Consider the following 25,817-nt stretch of genomic DNA (forward strand, 5'->3'; position numbering starts at 1 on the left):
CTCCTCGGGGCCTTCTGGAAGCGTGGTCCCCTCTGCTGTTCACCTTCTGTATAACGCTGATCGCGTTTTACTAGAACCAACTTATTAAAACCAATGCCACCAACTTTACTAATTCTTAATGGAAAGCAAACCTGCTCAAAGTGGAACTAAAAGAAAAGTGACCTGATCACTTAGAGAGAAGTCTAATTCCCTGATCCTGTACCTCAAAATCATTTTAAAGGATTTCTCAGAAGTAGCAATGGAATAGAGTACACGTAGTTTAAACCTCACTTTAATATATTTTAAGTATATTTTTGTATCATTAAATCTTACGTTTAGTAAGCCACAGAGATGTCATTTTAACTCCTCCGTGGCTGAACCTTTCGGGCGGTTTCCATTTTCTCCTGCCGCACACACAGTGGCAAAGCCCTTGCAGTCTTTCCGCACAGCCCAGCCCTGCCGGACAAAACCGTAAAGCGAGGCCGGCGACCCAGAGGCTCATGCACTTGGAAGAGGCCAAGCCATACCCGCGTGGCCACGCTGTCCTCAAGAGGTGGCGCTGGGTCATGGGCTCGCGCTGGGACCTGGCTGCCCGGCCACCCCGGGCTGCTGCAGACAGTCCGCCCCGGCGCCCGGCAGCCCCGCTTGCTGCTGGTTTAACGCCTGCCTCCCGCAGCTCCTGGCTGAATCACGTCACGGGCTCTCAGTCCCGAAAACTGCTCAGCGGAATGGCTCGCTGTTCCAGTGCGTTTGCAGTTTCTGTCATAAATGCCTCCGCAGAGGACAGCGCCCTGTGACACCGAGGTCCCCTCGCGCGGGCGCACAGTGGAAACGCCTTCCACAAGCCCTTGGCGCGCCGCGAGCAGACACGTGGGCGGGCCGGACACAAGCACAACACGTCACAGGTAACAGGTCCGTGTACCAGAGCACACGCACGTGCGCGCAGACGCTGCACGGTGATACACACGCTCCGTGCTTACGGTTTCTGTGCGCCTTGCCCACACATCCTGCTTGCTTTTTCTAAGATTCCCAGATGCTGCGATGGCCTCTTTGGGCCGTACTGCTCCGTGTTTATCCTTTGCAGCGGTCGCCGGCTCACAGCACTCGGAGGGGCAGTGCAGACCCCCCGGGACCCCCCCGCCCCAGGTTCCACGACGCAGGCACAGGTGTGGACTTGAGAAGCCCCGTCAGCGCCCACGCAGCCGGCTCCCCAGCATCACGGCGGGGGCGCCAGCAGAGCGGGCAGCTCTCCCGCAGCCCGGGGCCTCGGAGGGGCATCCGGGTCCGAGGGGCGCTCCCAGCCTGTCGGTGCTGGGCTCTAAGTGCTCGCACACTTCCTGGCTCCATCCACCATGACCCCGCCGGCGACAAGCACACCCAGCGCCCAGGCTGTGGCGCCTAACGCTGTTCTCTCTGACGGGGAACCAGGGCCTAGGGAGAAAGCTGAAGTGACAGCTGCAGAAGGGACGTCACTGGATGGGCCCGCAGCTCCCGTAGGCTGGGAAGTCAGGCGGGGGAGGAGGGGGCTCCAAAAGGCCGAGGCAGCCGGCCCCGGGGCTCCCACAGCCACAGCTGGGTGACGAGCAGCGAAGCGGGTCCTCCTCATGAGGGATCCTACTCCGTGAGAACTCGCAAGTGGCCACGGCAACACAAACGAGTATTTGATAAATAACTGGGGGGAAAAGGACCGCCCTTCCACGCAGGGGAATTCCAAAGAAGGAATGAGGGAAAGGAAAATCACTTCCAGAACATCACAGTAATCATGGCCACAGGGAAGCCTAAATCAGCAGGCAAATCTTGAAGGAAAAAAATAGGACAATTGTATAATCTCAAAAAAAAACCTTCCCCAGGGGCGCCTGGGTGGCTCAGTGGGTTAAAGCCCCTGTCTTCAGCTCAGGTCATGATCCCAGGGTTCTGGGATCGAGCCCCACATCGGGCTCTCTGCTCAGCAGGAAGCCTGCTTCCTCCCCTCTGCCTGCCTCTCTGCCTACTTGTGATCTCTTTCAAATAAATAAACAAAATCTTAAAAATAAATAAAAAAAGCCAAAAACTTCCCCAATTTCTAGTGACTATGTGACTGTAATGTATAGCCACACATTGTTTGACACCCATCTTCTGGAACGGTGTGGGGCATAACCCGGAGCCCCACTCGACGTGAGCCCTGGTGAAGACGTGGGGAGCAGACACGAGCCTTCCTCACAGAGGGATTCCCAGTGATGCGGGGAGATGCCCCCCGGGGCTGGAGCAGAGTCCTCCCTCCCCTGGGGCGGGGGCCGGGCCCAGTGACGGGCTTCCAGGGGACAGGGAACCCGCGGGAAGAGACACCTGGAAACACACCTTCACCAGGTGATCCAGGCCCGCGGCGAGTCACGTGGACTCGGGCACCTGATCGGTGACAAGGGCACCTCGCCTCTGTGACCCGTCTCGTCCCAGAAACACCAGACAAACCCAGTGTGGGGGCATCGGAGCAAATATGGGACGAGAACTGCCCAGAATGACCAGCTCACAAAGAGCCAAGGAGGTCCTACAGACCGCCACAGACCAGAGGGGCCCAAGGAGACGCGGCGACAGAGTGCAGTGTGGCCCTGGGAGAGGCCCCGGGGCGGGAAGGGGCACCGGTGGGGAAGCCGGAGAAGCCCAACCACGGTCTGGTTCAGTCGACAGCCCTGCCATTGCCGATGTCTCAGTCTGACCCCAGTTACGTGCCACCTGCAGGGACGCAGGATTAAGGCTGATGCGGCCCCTGCACGTCTCTCGGCAACATTTCTGAGAGTCAGAAACTAGGTCCAGATCATCGTTTACAAGTGCTGCTGACGCCGCTCCACCAGGTACCAAGCTACGGCCTCAGGTCAGCAGCGGGCTCGCGAGGCCTTGCGCCTGGACAGGATACCGGGGCTTTGCCCCAGACCAGAGCCACCTCTCGCCTCGCAACCTGGGAACAAAGCGTGGCCATGCCACTGTTAGCCCTGAATTCACCCCGGCTGGTGCCAAGGAGCACAGACCTCACAGGGACCTCGCGTGGTACCTCCTGTTCTGTGGTTGGCTTTCCATTTTGCGCTTTGCCCCTAGTCGGGTCTAATCGGTGCACCGTGGACATCTTGCTCAGTGCGTCTCTTATGTGCAGCTCACAGCACGGAGGAGGAAGAGGTGTCACTTTCCCACCCCTGAGGCTGTCATGCCACGGAGGCCAGTGGAGTCCCTAGGAACGGCTGTGTGTGCATCAACGCAGCCATGTCCCACACGCCAGAACGCGTGGAGCAGCTGTGCCCGTGGTCTGAGTTCAAGAGCCACGGCACTGGGGAACATCGAACGCCCTGATCGGTTTTCTCCGTGAACACGTCAGGCACGACACCAAGCAGGACTCCTGAGCCTCCGGCGGTCTAGAGAAGAATGACAACGTAAGAATGTGTAGCCACTTCTACAAACCCAGACCACTGCCTCCTTGTGGCATCTGAGCGCGGACCCACGTGCAGGCTCACCGTGACCAGCCACGCCGTGATCGAGCTCCCCCATCCTGTGTGCCGCGGTGATGCTGGGGGACCCGCGAAGCCCCGGCCCTCATGGGCTGACTCTCTCGGGCAGGAGGACAGGCAGATCAGTGATAAACCGACACACACACACAAACCCACGTCGGTGCGGGGGGAGTTGGGAGACAAACAGAGGTGGGCCTGGGGCCGTATCCCACAGTGGGAGCAGCCAGTCTGGAGGCCAAGTCCGTGTGAATGGATGTGGCACAAAAGTGTATCACAGTCCTGTCTGCAGGTAAGTCTCCTGAATGCTCAAAAGCCGCTCGCTGAGGCTAAAGCCAGGTGGAAAACCAGCGGTGCTCCGCCCTGTCCCAGAAATTTAGATCCGAGACGCACCAGCACGCCACAGTAAGCACAGGGACCTCCTCTCAAAGAGCTGTGAAGTTCCCCGCAGGAAAAGGACACCAGCCGCTGAGAAGAGAGGTGTTCTGTGCACTTAGGAACTATTAAGGGCACTGAAACAGCCCCGGTATCAGGACCTCCATTCAACGAGTCCACGCACACAAGGGCTGCTATTGTAACAGCAACAAAGCACGGCCTCCTTGCTTAAAATTTCTGTTTTAAAATATCAAAGCATTTACAAAAGAAACGGGCACACAGCTGCTACTCCGGGCTAACCTAACAATGCCTCTCCCTGTTACTGGCGCCGGCAGAGGTCAGGCTTGCCGACGCTGGGTTCCTCCTGCATCCAACAATGGGGCATTGGAGCCAGGAAGCTCCAGGGACACACACCGATTCTGGAGGTTCCAGGCCAGCCGGTGGCTGCAGTGGTGTCTGACGACCAAAGCCCTTCTCTGGCCTCTCAGCCACTCACGGTGATTCAGGACGCGTTAGTGTTTACCTGGCAGGGAAGAGCATGGGGGTGTGATGGTTCTTGCCTCAGAAAGGCAACTGCTAGTGCTGGGGAAGGAGAGGGAAGGACTCGTCTCCCCCGCTGCTTGTAGTGCTCTTTCTACAATGTGATCAAGACAAGCGCTTAAAAAGGACCCTTCCTAAGAACGGTGCTCTAGAAGATGCATGCGGAAGAAGGCAGTGGAGTGTCTCTGAGTGTCTCTGAGCCTTCCCCCTAGCACCACTGGGACCACTCTGTGAACCGTAACTCCAAATCCGGGGGCCTGTAAAGCATCCACTCCAGGGGGCTACGGTTCCCAAGCAGAAATCTCTGTGAAGGGGGAAAGGAAGTGATAGATTATTTAACATGTGTGAGTCAGCACAGAGAGGTCACGCGGCTGTGTTGGTGCATTTGGAATGGAATGGTGAAGCGTGATCAGAGATGGAAAAGCAAACCAAAAAAGAGGAGCAACTATTAACTCCAGGAGAAACAAGGAGCTATTAGAAACAACTGAGCGCCATTCCTGCTGGCTCAGCAGCTGACGTTTACACAATATAAAGAGTGAGCATGACTTTCCTAAATTATATCCGCGACATAACTCTACTGAGGTGGTAAGGGAAAGAGAATTAGAGGTAGCAGAAAGTGATCCTTACCATTCCTAGTAAGAAGGATACCCAGTCTAGGAGCATACACCAGGAATCATCTACAAACTGTATCATTCAGAAATAAGGAAGCAAATACCATCAGTAGTAGAAGGAGTCAAGGAGTTGCTCTGGGAAACAGAAGGGCGTGAGCAGAGGTCAAAGAAGATCCTTTTTGATGTTGTTAGAAGCGTGTGATACAGTTTCTTTCTAATCCATACACACCTTTTTTTTTTTTTTAAATAATTGAAAGAACAACCTTCAGGCCCACTTATCTGCTCACTATGTACTAAAATCAGAAATTGATCAACAGAAGATCGACTATGAAACTCTGAAGGGCTTGGGATTTTTGAAGCTCTTCTCTGAACAGCACTTGGACCAAATAAGTATCAGCACTGATGATGACAAAACTGCAGCATGTGGGATGCCCGGGCAGCTGAGTTGGTTAAGTGTCTGCCTTCGGCTCAGGTCATGATCCCAGGATCCTGGGATGGAGCCCTGCTTTGGGCTCCCCACTCAGCAGGAAGCCTGCTTCTCCCTCCCCCTACTTTTGCTCCCTCTCTCAAATAAATAAAAGCTTAAAAAAAAACCCCAAAACCTACACTATGTGCCATTGTCAGGAAGACACTAGAATGTGACCTGACAGGGTGGGTAGGCCAAGGACACAGTCAGAAGAGAGTGGCAACCTGTCTGCATGCTTTCATTAGCAGCCAAGAAAAGATGGAAAATTAATGAGTTAAACAATCAACTCAAAATCTTAGAAAATAATAAACCCCTTCCTCCCAGAAAGAGGAAACATATAAAAACTATAAATTAATGAACTGGAACACAATTTTAAGAAAATCAGATAAAAACCACTTATGTGAAAAGACCCATGATAGTTTTGACCACAGGAATAAGGAGGGAACAGACGAGGACTCAGCGCTGCCCAGTGGAGCTAGAACTACGACTGGGCGTGGGGGTGGGAAGGCCACTCCTAGCGGCACGAAGCCATGACAGCAACAGTGGGACAGCAGAAGGGAGAGCGTGTACCACTCAGACCTGGCCACAGTGACTTGCACCAAGTCTCCAGAAAATGGGGTGGTGACAAAACCATGTTTTTTAACCCCAAGGGCACCAGCACCCAGGAGACAACAGTTCATCGACCGTGTTGTTACCGTGATTACTGCGACTGACAAGAAATGCTGTCTATATTAATTCCAAAGCACATTCTTTGCCACATTTAGTCTGTAGTGACGTTCCTGTTTGAAAGTCCTATTAATGGGGCCCCTGGGCGGCTCAGTGGGCTGGGCCTCTGCCTTGGGCTCAGGTCATGATCTCAGGGTCCTGGGATCGAGCCCCGCATTGGGCTCTCTGCTCAGCAGGGAGCCTGCTTCCCCTCCCCACCTGCCTCTCTCTGTGTCAAATAAATAGATAAAATCTTAAAAAAAAATGTTGTATTAAGTTGGATACAAATCATTTTTTCACATATATGTTTCAAATTATTGGAAATAAATCCAAAAGCCAAAAAAGCAAGTGTTAGTCAAGCATCCACATCTATACAATTTAGCAAAAGGTAATTCAGAAGTATTTCAGACAAAAGCCACCCGAATGGATTCAGAACTAGAAGTACGAATTAAAGCAACAAAATGCTTCTTCACTATTCTAGAATTTTGCATATTAAAGAGATAAGCAAGTTTAGAACTGGAAATGGGTAGCTAAATGTGATGGGAAAAATTGAGAAAAACAAAATGTTACTGATCGTGTAAGAAAAAAAGAGCTTTAAAATATATTTTCTTGGGGGCGCCTGGGTGGCTCAGTGGGTTAAAGCCTCTGCCTTCGACTCGGGTCGTGGTCCCGGGGTCCTGGGATCCAGCCCCGCATCGGGCTCTCTGCTCAGTGGGGAGCCTGCTTCTCCCTTTCTCTCTGCCTGCCTCTCTGCCTACTTGTGATCTCTGTCTGACAAATAAATAAATCTTAAAAAAAATTTTTTTTAATTAAAAAATATGTGTGTGTGTGTGCGTGCGTGTGTATATATATATATATTTTTCCCCCCTTGTAGGGCCAACAAAAGAACTCTCACCAGACAGTCCTGAGCGAAAACAGAGCAGACACGCACGTAGCATGGCCCCACTCAGGGGTACAGTGGTGGTAACCGGAGTGCGTGTGCGTCCACGTGTGCACACAGCTCTGAGGAGGCAGAGGGTCAAAGAGGGTATAAGGCAGGGGTTGACACGAGAGGGAGGAGCAAACATCACATGAGAAAGGCAAGACTGGAAGCCAGGCAGCATGTTTGCTGCACACACGCGAGGACGGAGAACCCAGTACTGTGCGAGACGTCCCCTAAGGGCCCCAGCACCCCAGACCTGACTTTGCCCCTTCCACAGCTAGTCCCCTGGGGACGACTGTGCCAAGTGGGTCACAGCCAGGAGCACCGGCTGCTCCTCGTGGGGAGGGTGCCCTGGGAAACCCCCAGGCCCCAGCCCCTCACTGCTCACTCCTCTCTGGCAGCAGGAAGTCGCCGCGCCCTGGTGTTCCGGGGAGCAGAGAGGGAACTGTGGTGTGCAGACAGACAGCCCGGCGAAGAGAGGATGGCGACGGTGGGGGGTGGGGAGGCAAGAACACCCCCTCCGGATTGGGACCGACCCCAAGACCCTGGTTGAGAAAGCACCTGAAATTTCAGCCACGACAGGCTGATGGCCGCCGGGCTCCGGGCCCCTCTCAGGCTGTCCCGGCCAACCAGGGCGGCTCCCGCTGCGCCCGGCGCACACGCACTCCGAGACCGTTTCCTCACCGTGCACTGCGCAGCTCTGCTGGCGAAGCCCGGTCACAGCCCACGCGGGTCACGTGGTGGCTCTGGGAATCGCTGGATCCAGGCTTCTCCGTCCTTCCTCGGGACAGGAGCGGACGAGAGACCAAACAGCAACAGGGCTGAGAAGCCCTCTCACCCCCACGTGTCGGGGAGGAAGGGCGCGCTGAGACCTGCGGGCCGCACTCGGAGAGCGGCCGCGTCGAGCCCGAGCACCCAGGAAACAGCGGGGAGACACCCCCGAAAGGGTGCACCGCCAGGAAAGCTCACAAGACAGCAGGCTGGGCTGCCTCTGATTACGGCAATAATTTGATTAAAAGAAACTGCTTGCTTGGACGTGGGGGCTGGGAAGGGAATTAGACGAACCATACATTAAAGCAGAGGATATGAGAACCAGGCAAAGCGCAGTGCGGGGGCCACGAGGGTCTGGAAACGGTTTGCTGGACCTGCTGCAGCCAAGTCAGCCTGGAACTCCGGGGCCGGCTGATCGCTTCCTGTGGGCAGGCGCCGCTCCAGCACTAATAGGTTTTAATAAAAAATTCCAATTGGACCAGTAAACCCCTCATTAAGCTGTTTTTAAAGCATGAATTTAAGAGCAGCAAGGGTAAGGGGTCACGGGGAGCATTTAATTCACAACGGCTGGCAGGAGGTGCTGCTGGGACTGACCCGGAGTTCAAGAGTCCAGGCCACGTTAGCATCGATGCCAGCACTGGGCCTGTGTGAAAATCAGACTTCGTAAGGCACCAGCTCCGGACAGCAGGCACGGCCCAACACCCGAAGGGGCTGCTTCTCCTCTGCATCTCCAAGCACAGACACAGCAGGCTTGGACGAGGCCCTGCAGCAAGGCACCTGCCCTCAGTGCCCGGCCCAGCAGGTGTGGGCGCCCCCCTGCACCCCCGCTCCCACCAGACACCGACCACGCAGGAGAAGCACCTGCCCGCCCAGCCCCTCAGCTCCCCCTCTGCTGCTATCCTGCCCTCCACGCCCCCGTGAGAGCACGGGCAGCCCCCCGTCTCCTCCAAGGTCCTGCTCCCTGACCCAGTGGTTCGTGGCCGGGCCTCCGGACACCGCCGGCCCCAGGAACAGCTGACACCCGGCCTTGAGCACATCAGCATAAAACAGTAGTTCACGGAGCCTCTTACTGAAACCGACGGTCCCGAGAGCATGCAGTACCCCGCCAGGTGGGCCGGCAGTGAAAACAGAATGCTCTTTTCCCACAGAGGAATGTCCCCCGGCATGGAGCCCCCCGGAATCCTTCCGTCAGAGGCTTCACGCCCCAGGGACCAGGAAGGGGTGCCCAGGCTCCCTAACCAAGGAGGACCTGTGTTTCGTCGCTTCCCATGTTCAGGCGCCGCGTGAGGGTTCAATGTGTCGGCCCTGTTTGAGAAAAACCAAAGCAGACGTGGCCCGGAGGCTCCCTCCGGCCCTGCTGACGTGAACGTCCCAGGCACAAGCCGTCGGTGCTCGCCTGCCCGTCCCCGCACTCAGCAGGGTGGCCGGGCCTTGGAAGTGGCCGCATTTAATGACCTCACGACAAAGGACCTTCAGAACCACGATGGAACGACCAAAGCCCACATGGCGGTGGCGGTGACGAAACCGATGGAGACACCAGTCCACGAAGGAGCACTCCCGAGCATGAACCAGACGCACTCACGAGGCACCCTGCGCCCTCCTGAACAGCAAAGTTCCAGAGGCTCCTGACAGAAGATCGGGGTTGGGGAGACCGACCCGGGACCTGCCTGGGAGAGCACCTGGGGGACACCTGCACGCACTCGAGCTAAAATCACGGTCGAGGTTACGGGATCCATTTAGGACTGGAAACACTCCAGAAGCCTCGGGGCCTTGAACGCCACAGGAGGCCTCAGCCGAGCACCCATCCTCCTCATACGTGGGAGGGGGCACGAGGGCCCCTGTGACGGCTTGGCTCCTGGCCACGGGGACCGTCCCCACTGCGGCCACTGGCCAACCTCACCTTGAGGTCTCAACACGCCAGGCCTCGGGGCCTGCTTCTGCAGAAGCACCTGGGGCTAAGTTGCCGGACTCAGCCCCAAGAAAGGACTGCGGGGCTCTCTGCGGGCCCCAACCTCACCAAACAGCACTTGAGCATCGGCAGGCGGCTGCGGGCTAAGAGCAGCCCCTCCTGGGCAAAAGGGACTAGAAGCACCAGCTGGGCGGGGCCTGTTGGTACCTGGGCTGCTTTCAAGGACAGAGCGAAGTCAGACAAGTCCCCCGCCCTGAGCACACATTCCCAGGGGAGCAGGAAATGGCACTTAGCGGGGACCTGAATTAATTACACTTAGACCCATCTTTGCAGTAAAAGCTCCCAAACCAGGGCCTTCCAGGCACGGCCGCACTAAAGCTTCCACACAGACGTGGCCGGCAAACAACTTCCTAACACGCCGGGCGCTTCCCCGAGACCCGGAGCAAACAGCCCCATTCCCGTGCCCGGCCCCTCCCACAGGCCCACTGGCGGCAAACGGGCACTCAAGACCCCGGGTCCCAGAGCCACTCACACCACAGAGGGGACCCTTACGACAGCAGAAACAGTTCCAGAAACCCAGACACCCCGAGAAACGCGACGTCCTTCTGAACAAAGGGAAGGTACCTGGAAAGAGGCCCGGTGGTGCAGCCCTCGTCCCAAACTGGAGGGACTCATACTTCACCCACCGTGTCCTTCGAGGTCAGGGAAGGCAGCTGCTCGCGTTCGTGCCCCTGGAGTCCCAGCCAGCGAGTCCACAGGACTTCCCGCGGCAGCGGGCTGTGACGTGTGGGCTGACGTGGCTACTGAGCGCCGGCCACGGTGCAGGTGTGGCTAAGGGGCCGCACCTGCTCCCACCTGGGCCTCGTTAACCCGCACCCCTGTGGCCGCCGAAGCGGGTGCTAGGGTAGCTGCTCCAGCGGCCCGCCGGCGGGCCTTGCCTGCTGGGAACGTGCTCCCAGGCAGCCTGGCCCTCGGCAGGCCTCTTCATCGGAGCCCACAGACGAACACGTAGGAGCAGGTGCACGCGGGCCCAGACGACCTGCTCCTGGCAGGAAACGGGCTGGCCCAGGCAGCCCCGGAGCGGAAACTGCCCCAGGGCCTCCGTCTTCCTCGTGTGCTGGTTCGGGGCCGGGCAGGCGGGCCACACCTCAGCCGCTGGCGTGGCCCCTGCAATGAGTGAAGGGGAAGGCGTCCAGAGCCGCCGGCGGTCAGCAGCGCTCTGATGCGGGTGGGTGGGCGGTCCGCGGGAGGCTGACCCCCACCCCGGGCGGCTCGGGCTCCTCGCGACACAGCTGGCGCTCGTGAACGCCAGGACGACGCCCACAACGCACAGATGGCCGCAGACTGCCTGAACGCCGGGCAAAACAGTGGCTCTTCGCCGGCTCTTGGGACAGCAACGCTCCCGCCCGGGATGCCGCCTGGTGTCACAGCCACGCACGAGGTCCGTCTGCCACCAACTGCGGGGCCCCGAGGGGCTGGGCCCTGCACTCGGCCTCGCCTGTCCCACGGGCGGCCACGGGTCCCCCACAGCCCGCCGCCTCGGCTCGGGCAACCCTGCGAACCCCTGCCCTGCAGATGTCCCCTGGGGTAGGCTTCCGGCTGCGTCTGCTGCCATGCTGGTCCCTTCACAGCCATGGACCGGCGCTTCCGGCGGCTTCACAGAAGCTGATCTGATGCTCATTCACCATAACCGCCCCGAATGCGCGGCTCTGGGCACGGGGCCTCAGCCACCCTAAAATGGGGTGAGGGTCTGATGGCTACTTGGTCACAACTCTGTTACAGGATCACACAAAGCGCCAGATTTTAGCAAGACAGGGAGAAGGCAGGTCTGCTGGAGAAGGACCCTGCGGTCGCACAAACTGAAGCACGGGGCAGTGCTCTCACTCGCCACGGACGTCCGTCCCGGCCCCACGGCCGCTCCTTCCCTTGTCACAGCCACACGGAGCGCCACCTAGACCGCGCCACCTAGACCGTGCCACCGCACTGGCGAGCGGGACGCAAGAGCGGATCCTGAGATCCCTGCATCGCCTGCCTCTTGCTTCAGACAGAAGCACAAACCCCAGCAGGAAGACCACGTGTGGGCAGGGCTGGCCAGGAAGGCGCCGGCAGCGCTGGCCACCGAGGGGGCCCCCGCTCCAGGACAGCTGCGTCCAGCCGGCTAACAAGTCCGCGAGGGACACGGGCCCACGACAGATCAATAGCTTCACTTGCAACTTCAAACGTACATGCTCGCTTGCTCTCCTATCTCTGCAGGTGGCCAGAGGCTCCCCTCCTCTGCACGGACTGCCATGCTCCTCCTCTCGCTGAGTGGACGCAACTTCCGTGGGCATCGGGCCCCTCTTGCCGGAAGGCCCCGTCAGCTCTGCGGGCGGGCCACCGAGGGGAGGTGTGCGCGCCTTCTCGGGGAAGGCCTCGTGTGGGCCGGCAGAGGGGTCTTCCCTCCGCTCTGGCGCCGAGGCAAGACTTTCTCATCCTGTTGGTTTTCACCCTTACACGTGAGCAGCGGTGTGGGGTAGTCTCCTGGATCTGTGACCTGTGCCTTTCATTCATTTTTAGAAAGTTCTTGGCTTTTACTCCTTTAAACCTTCCTCCACCTCTTGTCTCTCCTCCAGCCTCCGATGTTCCCCGCTTTCCTCCCGCCACGCCACGCCACGGCGGGCACCCCCGGCAGAGTCCGTCCGCCAGCTGCAGGCCCCGCAAGGATGCCCTGGTCCCGGCACCTCTTTCTGGCCCATCCTTCTCGCTCCTCTGGGGGCTGGGACTGCGCCCAGATGCCTCCCTGGATTTCAGAGCCCATACCTGGCAGTTCCAACAGCAGTTGGAACCTCTTGACAACCCACTGTCAGCAAGTACTATTTTTCCACGGGTGTATGTCTGGGAGTTGTTCTGTCAAATGTTGTGTAAGAAACTAGCTCTTGGGGCACCCGGGTGGCTCGGTGGGTTAAAGCCTCTGCCTTCTGCTCAGGTCATGATCTCAGGGTCCTGGGATTGAGTCCCGCCTCGGGCTCTCTGCTTAGCAGGGAGCCTGCTTCCCCTCTCTGTCTGCTTCTCTACCTACTTGTGATCTCTTTCTCTGTCAAATAAATAAGATATATATATATATATAAAAAGAGAGAGAGAAAGAGAGAGGAAACAGTAGCTCCTGAAGGGAACATAACCCCCCAGACAAGCATTTGCAGAGAGGCTGCAGTCGGGTGGGGTGGGGAGCTGGGGATGGGGCCAACAAGCTGAGAAATAGGCTGTGCTTGGGTCTGTGGCTTCCATCAGTGCCCGCCATGACCGTGACCGTGACCGTGACCGTGACCATGACTGCATGCTGCTGTGCTAGCATGCTGGTTGTAAACAGGCACACCCTGCCCGCAGTCCCAATGTCTCTCCCGGCCTCTCCTTGCCCTCTTGCCCCTGGGGCTTAGCCCAAGGTGAAAGGTGGAACCAGTCACGGCCCTGCCCTCCTGAGTCAGCACCAGGGATGCAGACCCTGTTGCTGCCCCATGGAGTTGCTTGCTGGCAAGCTGCCCTTCCTCCGTCAGGCGGGACAGAGGGCTCGCGGGGAATGGAACCCCACACGACGGGGTCCCTTCTCAGTGTCATGCTTGCTAATGGCCAGGACATGGCTGCTGTGCCTTGTGGTGTCCCCACACATGGGATAGGATGTGTCACCACTCACCAGCTCCTGAGCCAGGGCCCGGGCAGCGCGGCGCAGGCAATCCTCGCCTGCCCCCTTCTCCGTCCCACTGCTGTACCCCCGGGGTCAGTGTTCCCCTCTGATCCCATCATGCTCTCCCATTCCGGCTCTCAGCTCGGAGTGCCTTCCCGACTGCTCCGACACGACCCGGTGCAGCTGGGGCCTCACCTGTCTCCCGGAGCACCCTCTGCCCCGCACGACTCTCCTTCAGCCTGGGTGGCAAGTTTCAGCTCAGGCCCCCATCTCAGGGTCGTGGGACTGAGCCCTGGGTCGGGCTCCATGCTCAGTACTGAGTTTGCTAAGCTTCTCTCTCCCTCCGCCCCTCCCTACCTGCATGAACACCCGCTCTCAAATAATAAAATAAATAAATTTTTAAAAAAACAAAACAAAAACAAAGGCAGGGGCGCTTGAGTGGTACAGTTGACTGAGCGTCTGACTCTTGATGTCGGCTCAGGTTGTGATCTCAGGGTCCTGGGGCCGAGGCCCGTGTCAGGCTATGTGCTAGAGGGGTGCCTGCTTCAGGATTCCCTCTCTCCCTCCGCCCCTCCCCACCCTGCATGGGTCCACACACTCTCTCTCTCTTTCTCATATAAATAAATAATGTATTTTTGTAAAAGTTGTGCAGCTTCACATAACGCATGGAAACCCGAGACCATGTGGGCCCACCCACCGCGTGCCCTCAGCCTGTCGCGTGTGTCTGCTCTGGGGGGCACCATCCGTCTCAGGGCAAACAACGTACTTTCTTTAAATGATCAGGTGTGTGTAAAGAAAGAGGGGCGCGGAGGCGTTCATGCTGCCCGGCAGATTCCCGCTCTCCGTGCTTGGCACTCCTCCCGGACGCCCAGCTTACCCTTCCATCCCTCCTGTCCCTCCCGCGTGACCTGGAACCCCACACTGGCACCCCAAGTCTGCCCCTGGACCCTGAGTTCTCTCACTCCCCCAGACAGGGTCCCGGTTCCCATGTCAGCACGACGGTGCAGGGCCCATTGCTCCTGAGCTCCCAGGGCCGTGTCCCCTTTCTCCTACCGCTTTCAACGCGCTCCCTTTCCCTGGTTTGCAGCAGCGTGTGGGTGACCTGGAGGCAGAGCCTCCTCCCGTTCATGCTGTGTGGGATTCACGGGGTTCTCCGGGCCGGGCGTCTGTGTGTTGTTGCACGTCTGCAAACTTCTGCCACGGAGCCCCGCCCCCCAGGACTCCGTACACACGCCACCAACCTCTGAGCTCTCCCCATGGCACCTGAGCTGTGCTGGGCCTGGTGGCCTCTGGGACCCCTCCATCCCCTGCTGTCGCCCACACCCTGCCAGCCAGCCCGTCAAGGGGGTCTTTTGTTTCAAATACCGTACTTTCCACCTGGTTCTTTTCTCATCTAATCAGTTCCTCTCCCGAGAGCTCGTTTTCGTGCTTTAGGGCCTCGCGCCCAGTCACAACAGGGCACTAGACCCTGGGGATTCCTCGTGTGGTCGGGGATTCTGCCTGGGCGCCGGGGGTGCTGTGTGGTGGGGTGTGCGGGCTGTCACGACCGCTGGAGCGAGCAGCCGTCTGTGATACCGGCGCGCGATGTGGCTCGGCCCAGAGGGAAACAGGGGGCTATCCTCTGCTCACCCCCACCAGCAGCCTCGTGCCCACTGCCCCTCCTTTCCGAACAAACCCGACTCCACAGGCTCGCACCGGGCGCAGCACTCCCCACAGAGCACGGCCTTGGGATCCACAAGTCCTCCCCTCAGCAAAGTGAACAGGCACTTGGGCCTCTGGGGTGCCCGCCAGCGTTAGCCCCGAGTCGACCCCTCCACAAGCGTGTGTCCTCTGGGAACTTGGCACGGCCTAGAGTGGGGAGGGGCTGGCCTGCAGGATGGCACGGCTTCCGCCCAGGGAACGGAACTGACCCGCGACAGCACCGCGTGGTCACTGCCGTGGGACGGCTCATCCTGGCTGTGCAGAGACCGCCATCGACACCAAGACGCCCGAACATCGCCTGCCTCCTTGCTTGCCCTGGTCCACCACTGTGGGCATGGAAGCCAGTGTGGGCCACGATTCCAGACTAGACGGCGGACCTCAGACAACACAGACACCTGCCAAGCCGACGACCGCGGCTCAGGCAAGGAGACAAGCGGGAAGAGCATGGGAATACATACCCCACCAACAATGCTACACTCCCACGGAGGACTTTCTGACTTCACTTACCAAATGAATACCTAAAAAACAAAAGGAGAAAAAGGTATTAAAATTCTGCCTTGCTGGGATCCTGGGTGGCTCAGTTATGCATCTGCCTTCAGCTCAGGTCACAATCCCAGGGTCCTGGGATCGAGTCTTGCGTCGGGCTCCCTGCTCAGTGGGAAGCCTGCTTCCCTCTCCCTCTGCCCCCCACCCCAATCGTGCTGGCTTTCTGCCTCTCTCTCAAATAAATAAAATCTCAAAAAAATTTTTTTGCCTTGCTTTGTCAAAAAATTTGCTATCATGCTACCCAACTAGGTAAAGCCCAACTCAGTGACCCCAGGACACAGTGGGTCAGGTCACAGACCCCATGGACGTTAAATGTGGTGGGAGGTGGGGGAGGGGAGACCTGCCCTCAGGTGTTCTGTGCGGGGCCCACCTGCTGCCCGGGCCCCCATCCCACCTAGGGGTCTAAGGCCATGCCCACCCAGGCCAATCAAGGAGTCTTTTAGGAAAAAGCAAACATAACAGGGGAAATCTGGCAGTAAACAATTTCTGTAAGTAATCAAATATCAGGAAAACGTCCTACCCTAGAACTTGAAAGTTTCAAGGCTGCCCAATACCCCGAGCACAGATGATCGCAAAGGGGCCCTAACTGAAAGGTGTCTGGTCTCCACGCCCGGGGCTGAGGAAGGGCTGTCCCAGAGTGGACTGCGATGCAAACACACGGCCCTCGGAAGCACGCAGGCACTGGGGCGCGAGGCCACTGCTCCCTCAGAGTGGAAACGGCCCCACTCTGCTCCCCGAACCTCGCGAAACTGAAGCAGGAGTTCACGTCTATGCATCAACTCCGTCTTCAGTCCATGCTCAGTGGACACAACATCTGGGCTCTGGGCAAGGTCCACGGCAGAGCTGCGGGCAGCGGGCTGGGGCCAGGCAGTGGCGCGGGGCCTCAGGGAGCGCTAGTGTGTTTAAGACAAAATGAGGTTTTCACTGTTGACAGTCAGAATGGAGCAGCCTGGCAGCGCACCCCGTGGCACTGACCCTGACCCCCGCGCCCCCCCCGCGGCCCTCTGGCATCTGCTCTCGGTGCTCTTTGAAGTGCAAGCTCTGTCCGCTCTCTCAGAGGGACGTAGCCAAGGCGGCTTCCTCCACAGGAAGGGACCCCCTGAGCCTCCCCGACCTCCGTCCAAGTTTCTGGAGATAATCCTTTCTTCTTTTGGGGGGCCAGGAAGGTGGGGAAGAGAAAAGGCAGTCGCACAGCCATCCTCGCTAGCAACAAAGGAGCCCTTTAGGAGCACTGCCAAAGTAAAGCACAGATAAAAGGATCAGAAACCAGCGTTCTGGAAAACTGATGCTAAGTGGGCGGCCGGAGCAAAGTCACAGTTCTAGGGCCTCCGGTGTTCTTCCATGTTCCCCCGTTGGAGGACAGAACCGGTGCGGCGAGACTCTTCAGTAAACTCACGTAAACTTCCTGCGGTCACGGCTACTGAACTTTCATTCTCTCTTCCAATGTCACCGGTCCCCAAGATAGCTAAGGCCCTAGAGCAAGAGGACAGATGCCCAAAGCCTCACAATGACTTGCTGTGACTGACACAGGGCCAGGAGACCCGACTCGCCTGCAGAAGCATCCCAGTCCCCAGCACCCCGCCCTGACACAGGGCAGATGGGACCTCGGCCGGGAGCGGAGGGGCAGCAGCGGCACAGGGAGTCACGTCGGCGTCCCCCACCCGGACAAGCCGCGCTGTGACGAGCAGGCCACGTGGGCTCCGTGGCCTTCTCCCCAAACCCACGGCCCAGTCCAGTCATGAGAAAAGCATCAACCAAGTCCCCGCGCAGGGACGTCCCACAGCACCCCTGACCGGTCCTCCTCAAAGCCAGAGAGTCAGAGACGCTGTCCCAGCCCGGAGGAGCCGGAGGGGACGTGACGCCCCAATGTCCCAGAGGGGGGCCGGGTACGGAAGAGGTCAGTGTTAGCTCTTCAAATCGGACGAGAAGGCAGACAATACAAGAAGCGGGGTGGGGGTACACAGGAGTTGTCTGTACTGTCTCTGCGATGAACCTGTAAGCCCACAGCTACTTCAGAAAGGAGGTTTACTCAATTAAAAGGAGGGGGAAGTAGCCAGGCAGCAACAGAATCTCTACCTGGGGGGAGAAGCGCTCCGGCCCTCCGGGTCCCCACCAGCCACCGACCTGCGTGTGGTGCCCGCGCAGGCCAGGCCCAAGCTTCCTTCCACAGAACGAAACCTCTAGGGCTCTGGGCAACGTGCAAGGCAGACAAAGTCGAGTCCTCACTAAGAACAGCACCCATCCACAGTGCGCGCAGACTGTGCACGCGGCCCACTGTGTCCGAGGACGAGGACGCCTCGGCTCAGCCACGGGGGGCCGCCTGCCAGCCGTGTGCCCCGGGCCCCTTCTTGCTCAACCCAGTCCCAGGTCGCCTCCTCCCCGTGCGCACGCGGCAGACGGTGCCGCACCCCTTCTATCAAGGCTTCCTTTGCTAATAAGCAAGAGGGACCACTGGCGGTCATCTCTCTGCCCCAACCGCACGGCCTTGGGGATGGACACCCTTGTGATGCTCCTGCCCCGTAGACCAGGCAATGAAAACCCGTTCCAACCACACTCGAGAACTGATGATGGGAAGGGGGCGATTGCGAAAGCAGTCGGGTGAAAGCCACTCAGCACCCCCGCACGGGCGCGCCCTGCACCGGCGCCCCAACTGCTGGCTCGCGGCGGCCTCCAGGAAGAAGCCCCGCAGGACGTGGGGCGCCTGGTGCCAAGCCCCGTCCGTACTTCCTGCCCGCTCACCTTGCATGAGCAAGGCCCGCGTGGCATCTCCCGCGTCCCTCCCTCTACTCGGCCGAGGCAGAGGAAAGCCCAAGTCTACGGCGACACCACAGGGGAAAGGACCCCGCTCCTCCCTCACCCTCCTGCGCACAGCACAGCCCCCAGCGGTCCCCGGATGCGCACCCCTGCCCCAGCTACTTACTGCAGCAGACGGGTCCCTCCCCTGGGGTGTGGGGCTCCCATTCCCTGACAGGGGCCACAAGTCCCAGCCGCCAGAGCCCAGGAAACCAACATCGTGTCTGCCCTGGTCCTCAGCACAAGGCTGGCGGGGAGGGCGGTGGCCGGAGTCCATGGAGAAATCGTGATTCGTCCCCTTAGAACTGCCCGACATACGGAAACAGTGTGTCTTCACTGCCCGTAACTGGAATGACAGAAACCCAGAATGAAGCTGGCCCGTGCCTGTGACAAAACAACGCCGTGTGGGAAGCAGAGCTGAAAGCTGTCATGAACGTGGGGCCACACCGGGTGCTGACAGGAGAGGAAGGCTCTGGAAACACTTGGTGGGTAAAATCAGGAGGGTGTGGAGTCCGGGGAAACATGGGGGAAGCGGGGAGAGTCGGCGTCCCAGGTTCCCCTGGTTCCCACCAATGACTGTGGAACCGCAGGCACGGGGGCTCGTGGGACAGAGGGGGTGGCCTCGCGGGGGTCTGAGCGTCCAGCCTGGCAGCGCTCCCTCACGGTCCACGGTCGCCCCACGCCCAACCACAGGCCACCCACACTGCTGCCAGCCCTGCAGCTCTGGGACAGGGCCCACGGGGTGCAGCTATCCGGGGCACGGTCCCCAGCCCGCCCCTGGCCTCAGTCCCTCATGCTGGCCCCCGTGTCCACAGGCTCGCTCCGGCTGTGCCTCCTGCAGCCCCAGCAAGGACTTCAGAGCATCAGCGCCCCAGCCCCCGATTCCAAGGGCCATCACAGGCCGTCACTCTGCAGAGCGCTCGCTGCCTGGACGGGGGCCGCTCTCCCCACGATGAGATCCCTGGTCACTGCCGTCACGAAGTGGCCCTGTGAGTTCCCACCCAGCACGCAGCGTCAGGAACGAGTCAGGAGAGTGGGCGAAGGGCGGTCGTGGTTCTGGAAGGGGCAGGGTGCTGTGTAAGGCCACCTGCCTGCGCCCCACGTCATCTGCCTCGGACACTCAGGGTGCCGCGGAGAGCGAGGTTCACCTGCCTCCCGGGGCAGCCGCGCGGGCTTCCCACTGCCCTGGAACACGTGTGTGAGATGCCGGGTCCTGGGCAGGGGCACTAGCCTGAGGCGGGAAGCAGCTCAGCAGACGCCCCGAGGGACAGGAGACGCGGAGGGCCTAGCAAAGCCACGGCCACCGCACACACGCAGCGACGGCCGGCGGTCGCAGGGTCGTCCCCGCAGGACCCCAGACCGAGGGGCAGTGCCCACAGAGAAGCGCCCTGCCCGGCAGATGGACAACACCTGAAAGACGTCTGTCAACAGTGCCCATTATCTGACCTCTCACCCCATTCTTTTTTTTCAACTCTAAATAAATGGGGCAGGTGAGGAGCAGTCTGTGCCTCTCACTTTGGGGTACCAGGAAAAGAAAGCCTGCTGCTGAACACTTAGTAAGTGTTCAGTGTCACCGGACCCTGAAGCTGCCGTGTGTCCGGGAAACCCGCGTCAAGGCCAGGGCTGGACAGACCGTGGAGGCAGAGGGCTCGGAGCCCGACCCCGCAGCCCCACCGCAGCGCAAAACCAGCGGCGGGCAGCTGGGCGGGGAGTGAGCGCGTCCGCAGCATGGGCGCAGTGAAGAGACCACTGGTCTCCGAGGCAGATTTTGTTTTCTTCCTCATTTTCCAATAACTTCTGAGAAGATGTACCTTTATTCTGTTTTGCTTTAGTGAGCTTAACCTAATTTGAATCACATTTTTCTTTTTTACGTACCCAAGGGAAGGGGAGCGGAGTATCTTTTCCAGTGAAAACAATACAAGACTCTCTTGGCCATGCGTACCCAAACCGGTCTTCAGAAATTTAAACATGGGCTTAGTCGTTCCTGACCACACCCTACTCACGACTAGGAAATACTTCTTACAGTAAACTTAAAGTCTGAGTGATCTCGGCTACTAGACACAGTAAAGAGTGACTCAAGCCACGCACCATGCAGGAAGCACGCCACCCTGGCCGTCCACAGAGTCGGGTGCGCTCACCGTGTGTGCCCAGAGCTCTCCCTGGTCCAGCGTGGACTAGAAGCACGTGTCTCAAAAACCAGCAACCTCTTTAGCACCACAGAAATACCCAGCCAGAGTCTCTGTGTGTGACCAAGAGCCCAGGGGCAGAAGGGACAGCACCTTGGGTGTCTGACCTCCAGGAATTCCAAGAGGGAAGGAGCAGGTGGGGGCCCAGGGGGCATCACACCTCACAGCTGCTTGATGAGCAGGAGGCACATGGGACTGTCACCCAGACCCCACCCAAGTTGCCCCAGCCCATTTGCACCGCCATGGTCAACAGTAACACACTGACAGGAGGGCCCCAGGCGTGGGCAGAGCAGAGGGCTCCCAGGGCGCCCGGGACACCCAATCTTCCTGGCCACAGACCGGATCTGCACGACGGGCCTCCTGCACGGGAGTGTCCTCCACACCTGGCCTCCCCAGTGTGGCGTGAACCGGCACTTCCCACGGCCAGGAAGAGGCCAGAGCCCAGCCCCGACTCCTCTCCGAGTGGTGCACACCTGCCCGCGGGGACCAGGGCGCAGCTGCACACGGGGGAGCTTCAGCGCCCAGCTGCCAGGCCGCAGTCCTGACGGACCAGTCAAAACAGACCTGCCAGATGGGACTGAAGGGCAGCTCCGCAGGCCCAGGTGGAGACAGTCTGGGTCAGAGCCCACATTCCGGGAAGACTGCACAAGCCTCCCCAGGCCAGGCCAGCGCTAGAGGAATCGTCGGGACACCGGACTTACATCTGTCCTCCGGAAAACAGATGACCCCGCGCTCAGTGCCCACCCCCTCCGCACGTGCACAGCTGCAGATGCCCACATCTGCTTCCTCCACATCTGCACAGACACCAAGCCCCATCCCAGAGCTTCTCCCCAAACCGCGCCTTTTCTTAGAGTCCTCTGTGCTTCCTCTGGAGCCCACAACAGGAAGGAGCACCAGCCCTCGGCTCAGGCACACGGTGGCACCCCGCGGCTGCTGGGCTTCCGTCGGGGCCCCTGGAGGGGGGGCCACCCTGGCACACTTCCCTGGCTCCCCGTAGGACTCCTCCAGCCTCCCTGGCTCTGTGGAGCCCCAAGAGGGCCCAACCTGATTGTGACCCCTGGCATTGCTGGTAGCGGTTCCTCCTGAACGAGGAAGGAGCCAGAGCGGGGACGAGCAGAAGAAATAGGCCTCCAAAGCCGGTCCCTGCCCCCAGAGCACTCCTGGAAGCCCATGGCAGGACCCTACGTCCACCTCATAGTTTCTGGCCCCAGGAGGCTGACTGCAGACTCTCAGGGGTGGCCACACCACACTGAAGAGAATCGTGGTTCTTCCCAAGGAACAAAGTCCCTTGGATTCTGGTCGACTGGCAACCAGCAGATCCTCCTACCACCCGAGCGACATGGCGGTACCCCTCGGACTAGAGTAAGCAGCGAGCTTACTCCGTCTCCCCAGCTGCCAGGAGGCTGCCAGGCCACGGAGCCCCAGCCTGCCTGGACCCCAGCACTCCACGTCCTCCTGCTTACCAGATCTGTCCCACGTTGACCAGGGACATGTAGAGAACCCAGAGAGTGGCCATGAGCACCATGTTGGCACAGCCAGTGAGCAGGATGAAAGACGAGACGCCCAGCCCGAGCAGGGCCAGGGCGTCCAGGTTGGAGTCCATGTGTGACCAGTCCAGCAGCCAGAGCACGGTGGGCGCGTAGCTCACGGCGCCCCAGCCGACCGGGCCCCGGAAATACTGCTGCACGCTCTTCAGGTACGTGCGGCACGGCAGCAGGCCCCGGTCTCCGATCAGCTGCTTGTTCTGCTGGAAAGCCACCAGGAACGCCACAACTGGAAGAAACAGACAGAAGGCCCGTGAACAGGAGCACAGCCGTCTGTGGACACCTGCAGGAGGGGGCATGGCGGGGTGAGGAGATGAGGGGTATCTGAGCCACGGTTTGGAATCAAAGCAGGGAAACAAGAGGTCCAAGTTCTAAAATCCTGGGGAAGATACTAGAAGACCCAATCTGGGGAGGTTAGGCTGTGTTGCTCACATACACAAACCGACACGGGGCATGTCCAATTACGTGTGTCATGTGTGTGTATGTGACACAGATGCAGGTGTCTCACGTGACCACAAGGGAACGGCACTCAGCCTCTGTCATGACAACACACGTCTGCACGGCCCATGGGCCAGGTCCGCAGTGGCCCTCCCGGACCGGCTACAGCTCGCGTATCAGTCACAATCGCCCGCATTCCGGCCGCGGGCTTCCTTCAAGCCCCGCCCCTGCCAGAGAGCGCCAGCACGGTCTAGGGTTGGGTGCGCGCACAGACGTGTCGGCGCAGGGATGCCGCAGGCGGGGAGCCAGGCACACGTTCCCCTCCACGAACGTGAAGAACAGGGCAACGCCCACCAAGGGGAAAGAGCAAGGCAACAGGCCGCCTCGGGCAGCGCCGCACGCTGAGGGTCGCCCACCCTGTGGACACCGCTGCACCACGGGGCCGGATGGGGTGGAGGGAGAGAAGGGAGCAAGGCTGTAGCTCAGGTTCTAGTTCCACAAACACTGGTCTGGGCTCGCAGTGTGATGTTGACTGGCGGAAACGTGTGCACCCTTCGTCTAAAGCAAAACCGATCACAGTCGCCTAAAGCATACGAAGGGCCCAATATGAGAAAACACCACCAAGGCCAGAGGGAGATGTTGGAAGCCACTCTTAGAAGGACGTGACGCCACACAGGAAGTCGCAGGCTGAGATTAATTTAAGATGTTTACTGGAAGTCCTATGGGGGAGCAAATAAAAATTTAAGTGACTCTAAATAATTAATACAAATACAAAAAGGGAATCATAGAAAATGCTGAACTAACCAAAGAGAAGGAAGGAAAAGAAAAAAAAAAAAGGAACAGAAGAAACAAATAGAAAACAACTAGCAATATGACAGATTTTAATCTGATGCTTTAAATAAGAATGTTCTAAACCCACCAGTAAAGACAGAAATTGTCAGAATGGATAAAAAAGCAGGACTCAGGTGCCTGGGTGGCTCAGTCAGTTTAATGTCTGCCGTCAGCTCAGGTCATGATCCCAGGGTTCTGGGACTGAGCCCCACGTTGGGCTCCCTGCTTAGCAGGGAGTCTGCTTCCCCCTCTCCCTCTGCCCTTGCTCATGCTCTCTCTTGCTCACCCTCAAATTTAAAAAAAAAAACAAAACAAAAAAGGACTCAAATCTGTGGTGTTTACAAGAAATCCTTTCAAAATATAAACACACTTCTTCCTCTGTTCCTCCTCCCTGTTTATGCTCTTTCTCAAATAAATAAAATCTTAAAAAATAAAGCAAAAGCAAAATTATAAGGTATTTTTCAACTGAATGAAAATTTAAAACACAATATATCAAAAAAAATGCAGGATGCTGCTGAAGTAGCACTTAAAGGGAAATTTACAGTAAAGTGCTCACATTAGAAAGATAGACAGGGCTCAAGTCTAAACTACTTTAAGAAATCAGAAAAAAATAGCAATGATACACAAAACAAGCAGGAGGAAAGAAACCTTTAAAAACTTAAGAGTGGAGATGAATGAAATTGAAAACAAGAAAAAAAATGGGGAGAATCAAGAAAATCAAAAGTTGGTTCTTCCAAAGGATATCCGACAGACCTCTAGCCAGACTAATCAAGAAAAAGAGAGAGCAGTGTCAAGAACAGAGAAGGGAGGGATGCTACTGGTCCCACAGAAACTAAAAAGATCGAGAAGGATACCACAGATCTCTCAGCAGCTTAGATGGAACAAATTAATTGAAAGACACAAAGTACCAAAACTCACGAATCAAGAAACACAGGTGACAAATCAAAACCCACTGCAGGCCAGGGATGCAAGGCTGGTTCAATGCTCACAAATCACTGTGATTTACCAACGACCAGACTGAGAAAGGAAAGCAATACGGTAAGACCCGCAGACACTGGACAGACAGGTGACAGCATTCAGCAGCTGCTCAGGGTGAAAACCTCCAGCACGCTGGGAACAGAAGGGAACTTCCATCAGCCCACAAGGGCGGCTATGCACAACCGAGAGCCAACACCAGACCTCAGTCCTTTCCCGAGATCTGGGACAAAGCGAGGACATCTCACCAGCCTCCTGAGCAGTGTATGGAAGTCCTGACTCACACGGTGAGGCCGGCAAGAGAGGTAAAAGGCACATGGACTGGCAAGAAAGAAATCAAACTGTCTTTATTAACATGATATGAGGGTCTGAGTAGAAGATCTCAAAAAAATACCAAAAAACCCCCTCTTGGACCTAATCAATGAGTTGATCACAGGCACAGAACACAAGATCAATACTTAAAAGTTCACTGCATTCATATGTATCAGCAGTGAACTGTAATCTGAATTTTTTAATTACAATAAATAGCAGAGATAGAGAAGTGAGTCCTGACCCTCACGTGACCACGGGAGGCCAAGGAAAGGGACATGGTTGGGAGTCACGTCATTGAGGACGAAAGCCCCCCCACCCAGCCACAGAAGGTCGTGGGAAAGCAGCGGAGCACCGGCAGACATCCTTCTCCCTCACCCGCCTCTGCCTCGGGCAGAACCGATCAAGTCCACATGCGACTGACCTTCAAGGCCACAGCGGGGCTGCCCCACATGGAGCCCAGCCTGTCTCCTCCCTCCCTGACGCTACCCTGGCCCATTCCAGAGCCCTGGGGCTCACCCACACAGGGACCTGATGAGCGATGACGGAAGAGAGGCACGTCCTTTCTCCCTACAACCATGATTCACGCTCCATTGCCAGGGAAGGAAAGCAAGATCTGGTCTAACCGATCCGTTCGAGGACTTCTCTCTCTCTCTCTCTCTTTTTAAAGTAATCTTTATGCCCAACGTGGGGCTCGGGCTCACAACCCCAAGATCAAGAGCCAGACACTTCACCGACTCAGCCGCCAGGGACCCCTGGTCTCACCCATTTAGTTCTTCCTAAAAATATATTTTATTTATTTGACAGAGAGCGAGCGAGCACACACACGAGTGGGGGGAGGGCGGCAAAGGCAGAGGGAGAAGCAGACTCCCTGCTGAGCCCCAGATGCGGCTCGATCCCAGGACCCGGGATCACAACCAGAGCTAAGGCAGCCGCTCAACTGACTGAGCCACCCAGATGCCCCTCGCCAATTAGTTTTTTTTTTCCCCACCAATTCTTTTTAAAAAGCGATTCTAAGGCAAGAGGCCTAGGAAATTTCCTATCTTATCAGGAAGCCAGGAACATAGCTTGGATTAAAATTTCAGGAA

General features: G+C 57.9%; 1 protein-coding gene across 2 annotated transcripts in view; it reads right to left on the reverse strand.

The window, feature by feature from the left end:
* LMF1 (lipase maturation factor 1) overlaps positions 1-25,817 on the reverse strand; it is a 79,717-nt gene that overhangs the window by 48,092 nt on the left and 5,808 nt on the right. For both annotated transcript variants that reach the window (XM_032845933.1, XM_032845932.1), the window contains exons 2-3: positions 22,096-22,405; positions 15,615-15,625 (exon numbers count right to left, since the gene is read on the reverse strand). In XM_032845933.1, the coding sequence (XP_032701824.1) occupies positions 15,615-15,625; positions 22,096-22,405 (321 nt within the window). The remainder of the gene's footprint in view (positions 1-15,614; positions 15,626-22,095; positions 22,406-25,817) is intronic.

Source organism: Lontra canadensis, unplaced genomic scaffold (assembly GCF_010015895.1).
Source record: "Lontra canadensis isolate GAN:19392208 unplaced genomic scaffold, GSC_riverotter_1.0 scaffold171, whole genome shotgun sequence".
NCBI lineage: Eukaryota > Metazoa > Chordata > Mammalia > Carnivora > Mustelidae > Lontra > Lontra canadensis.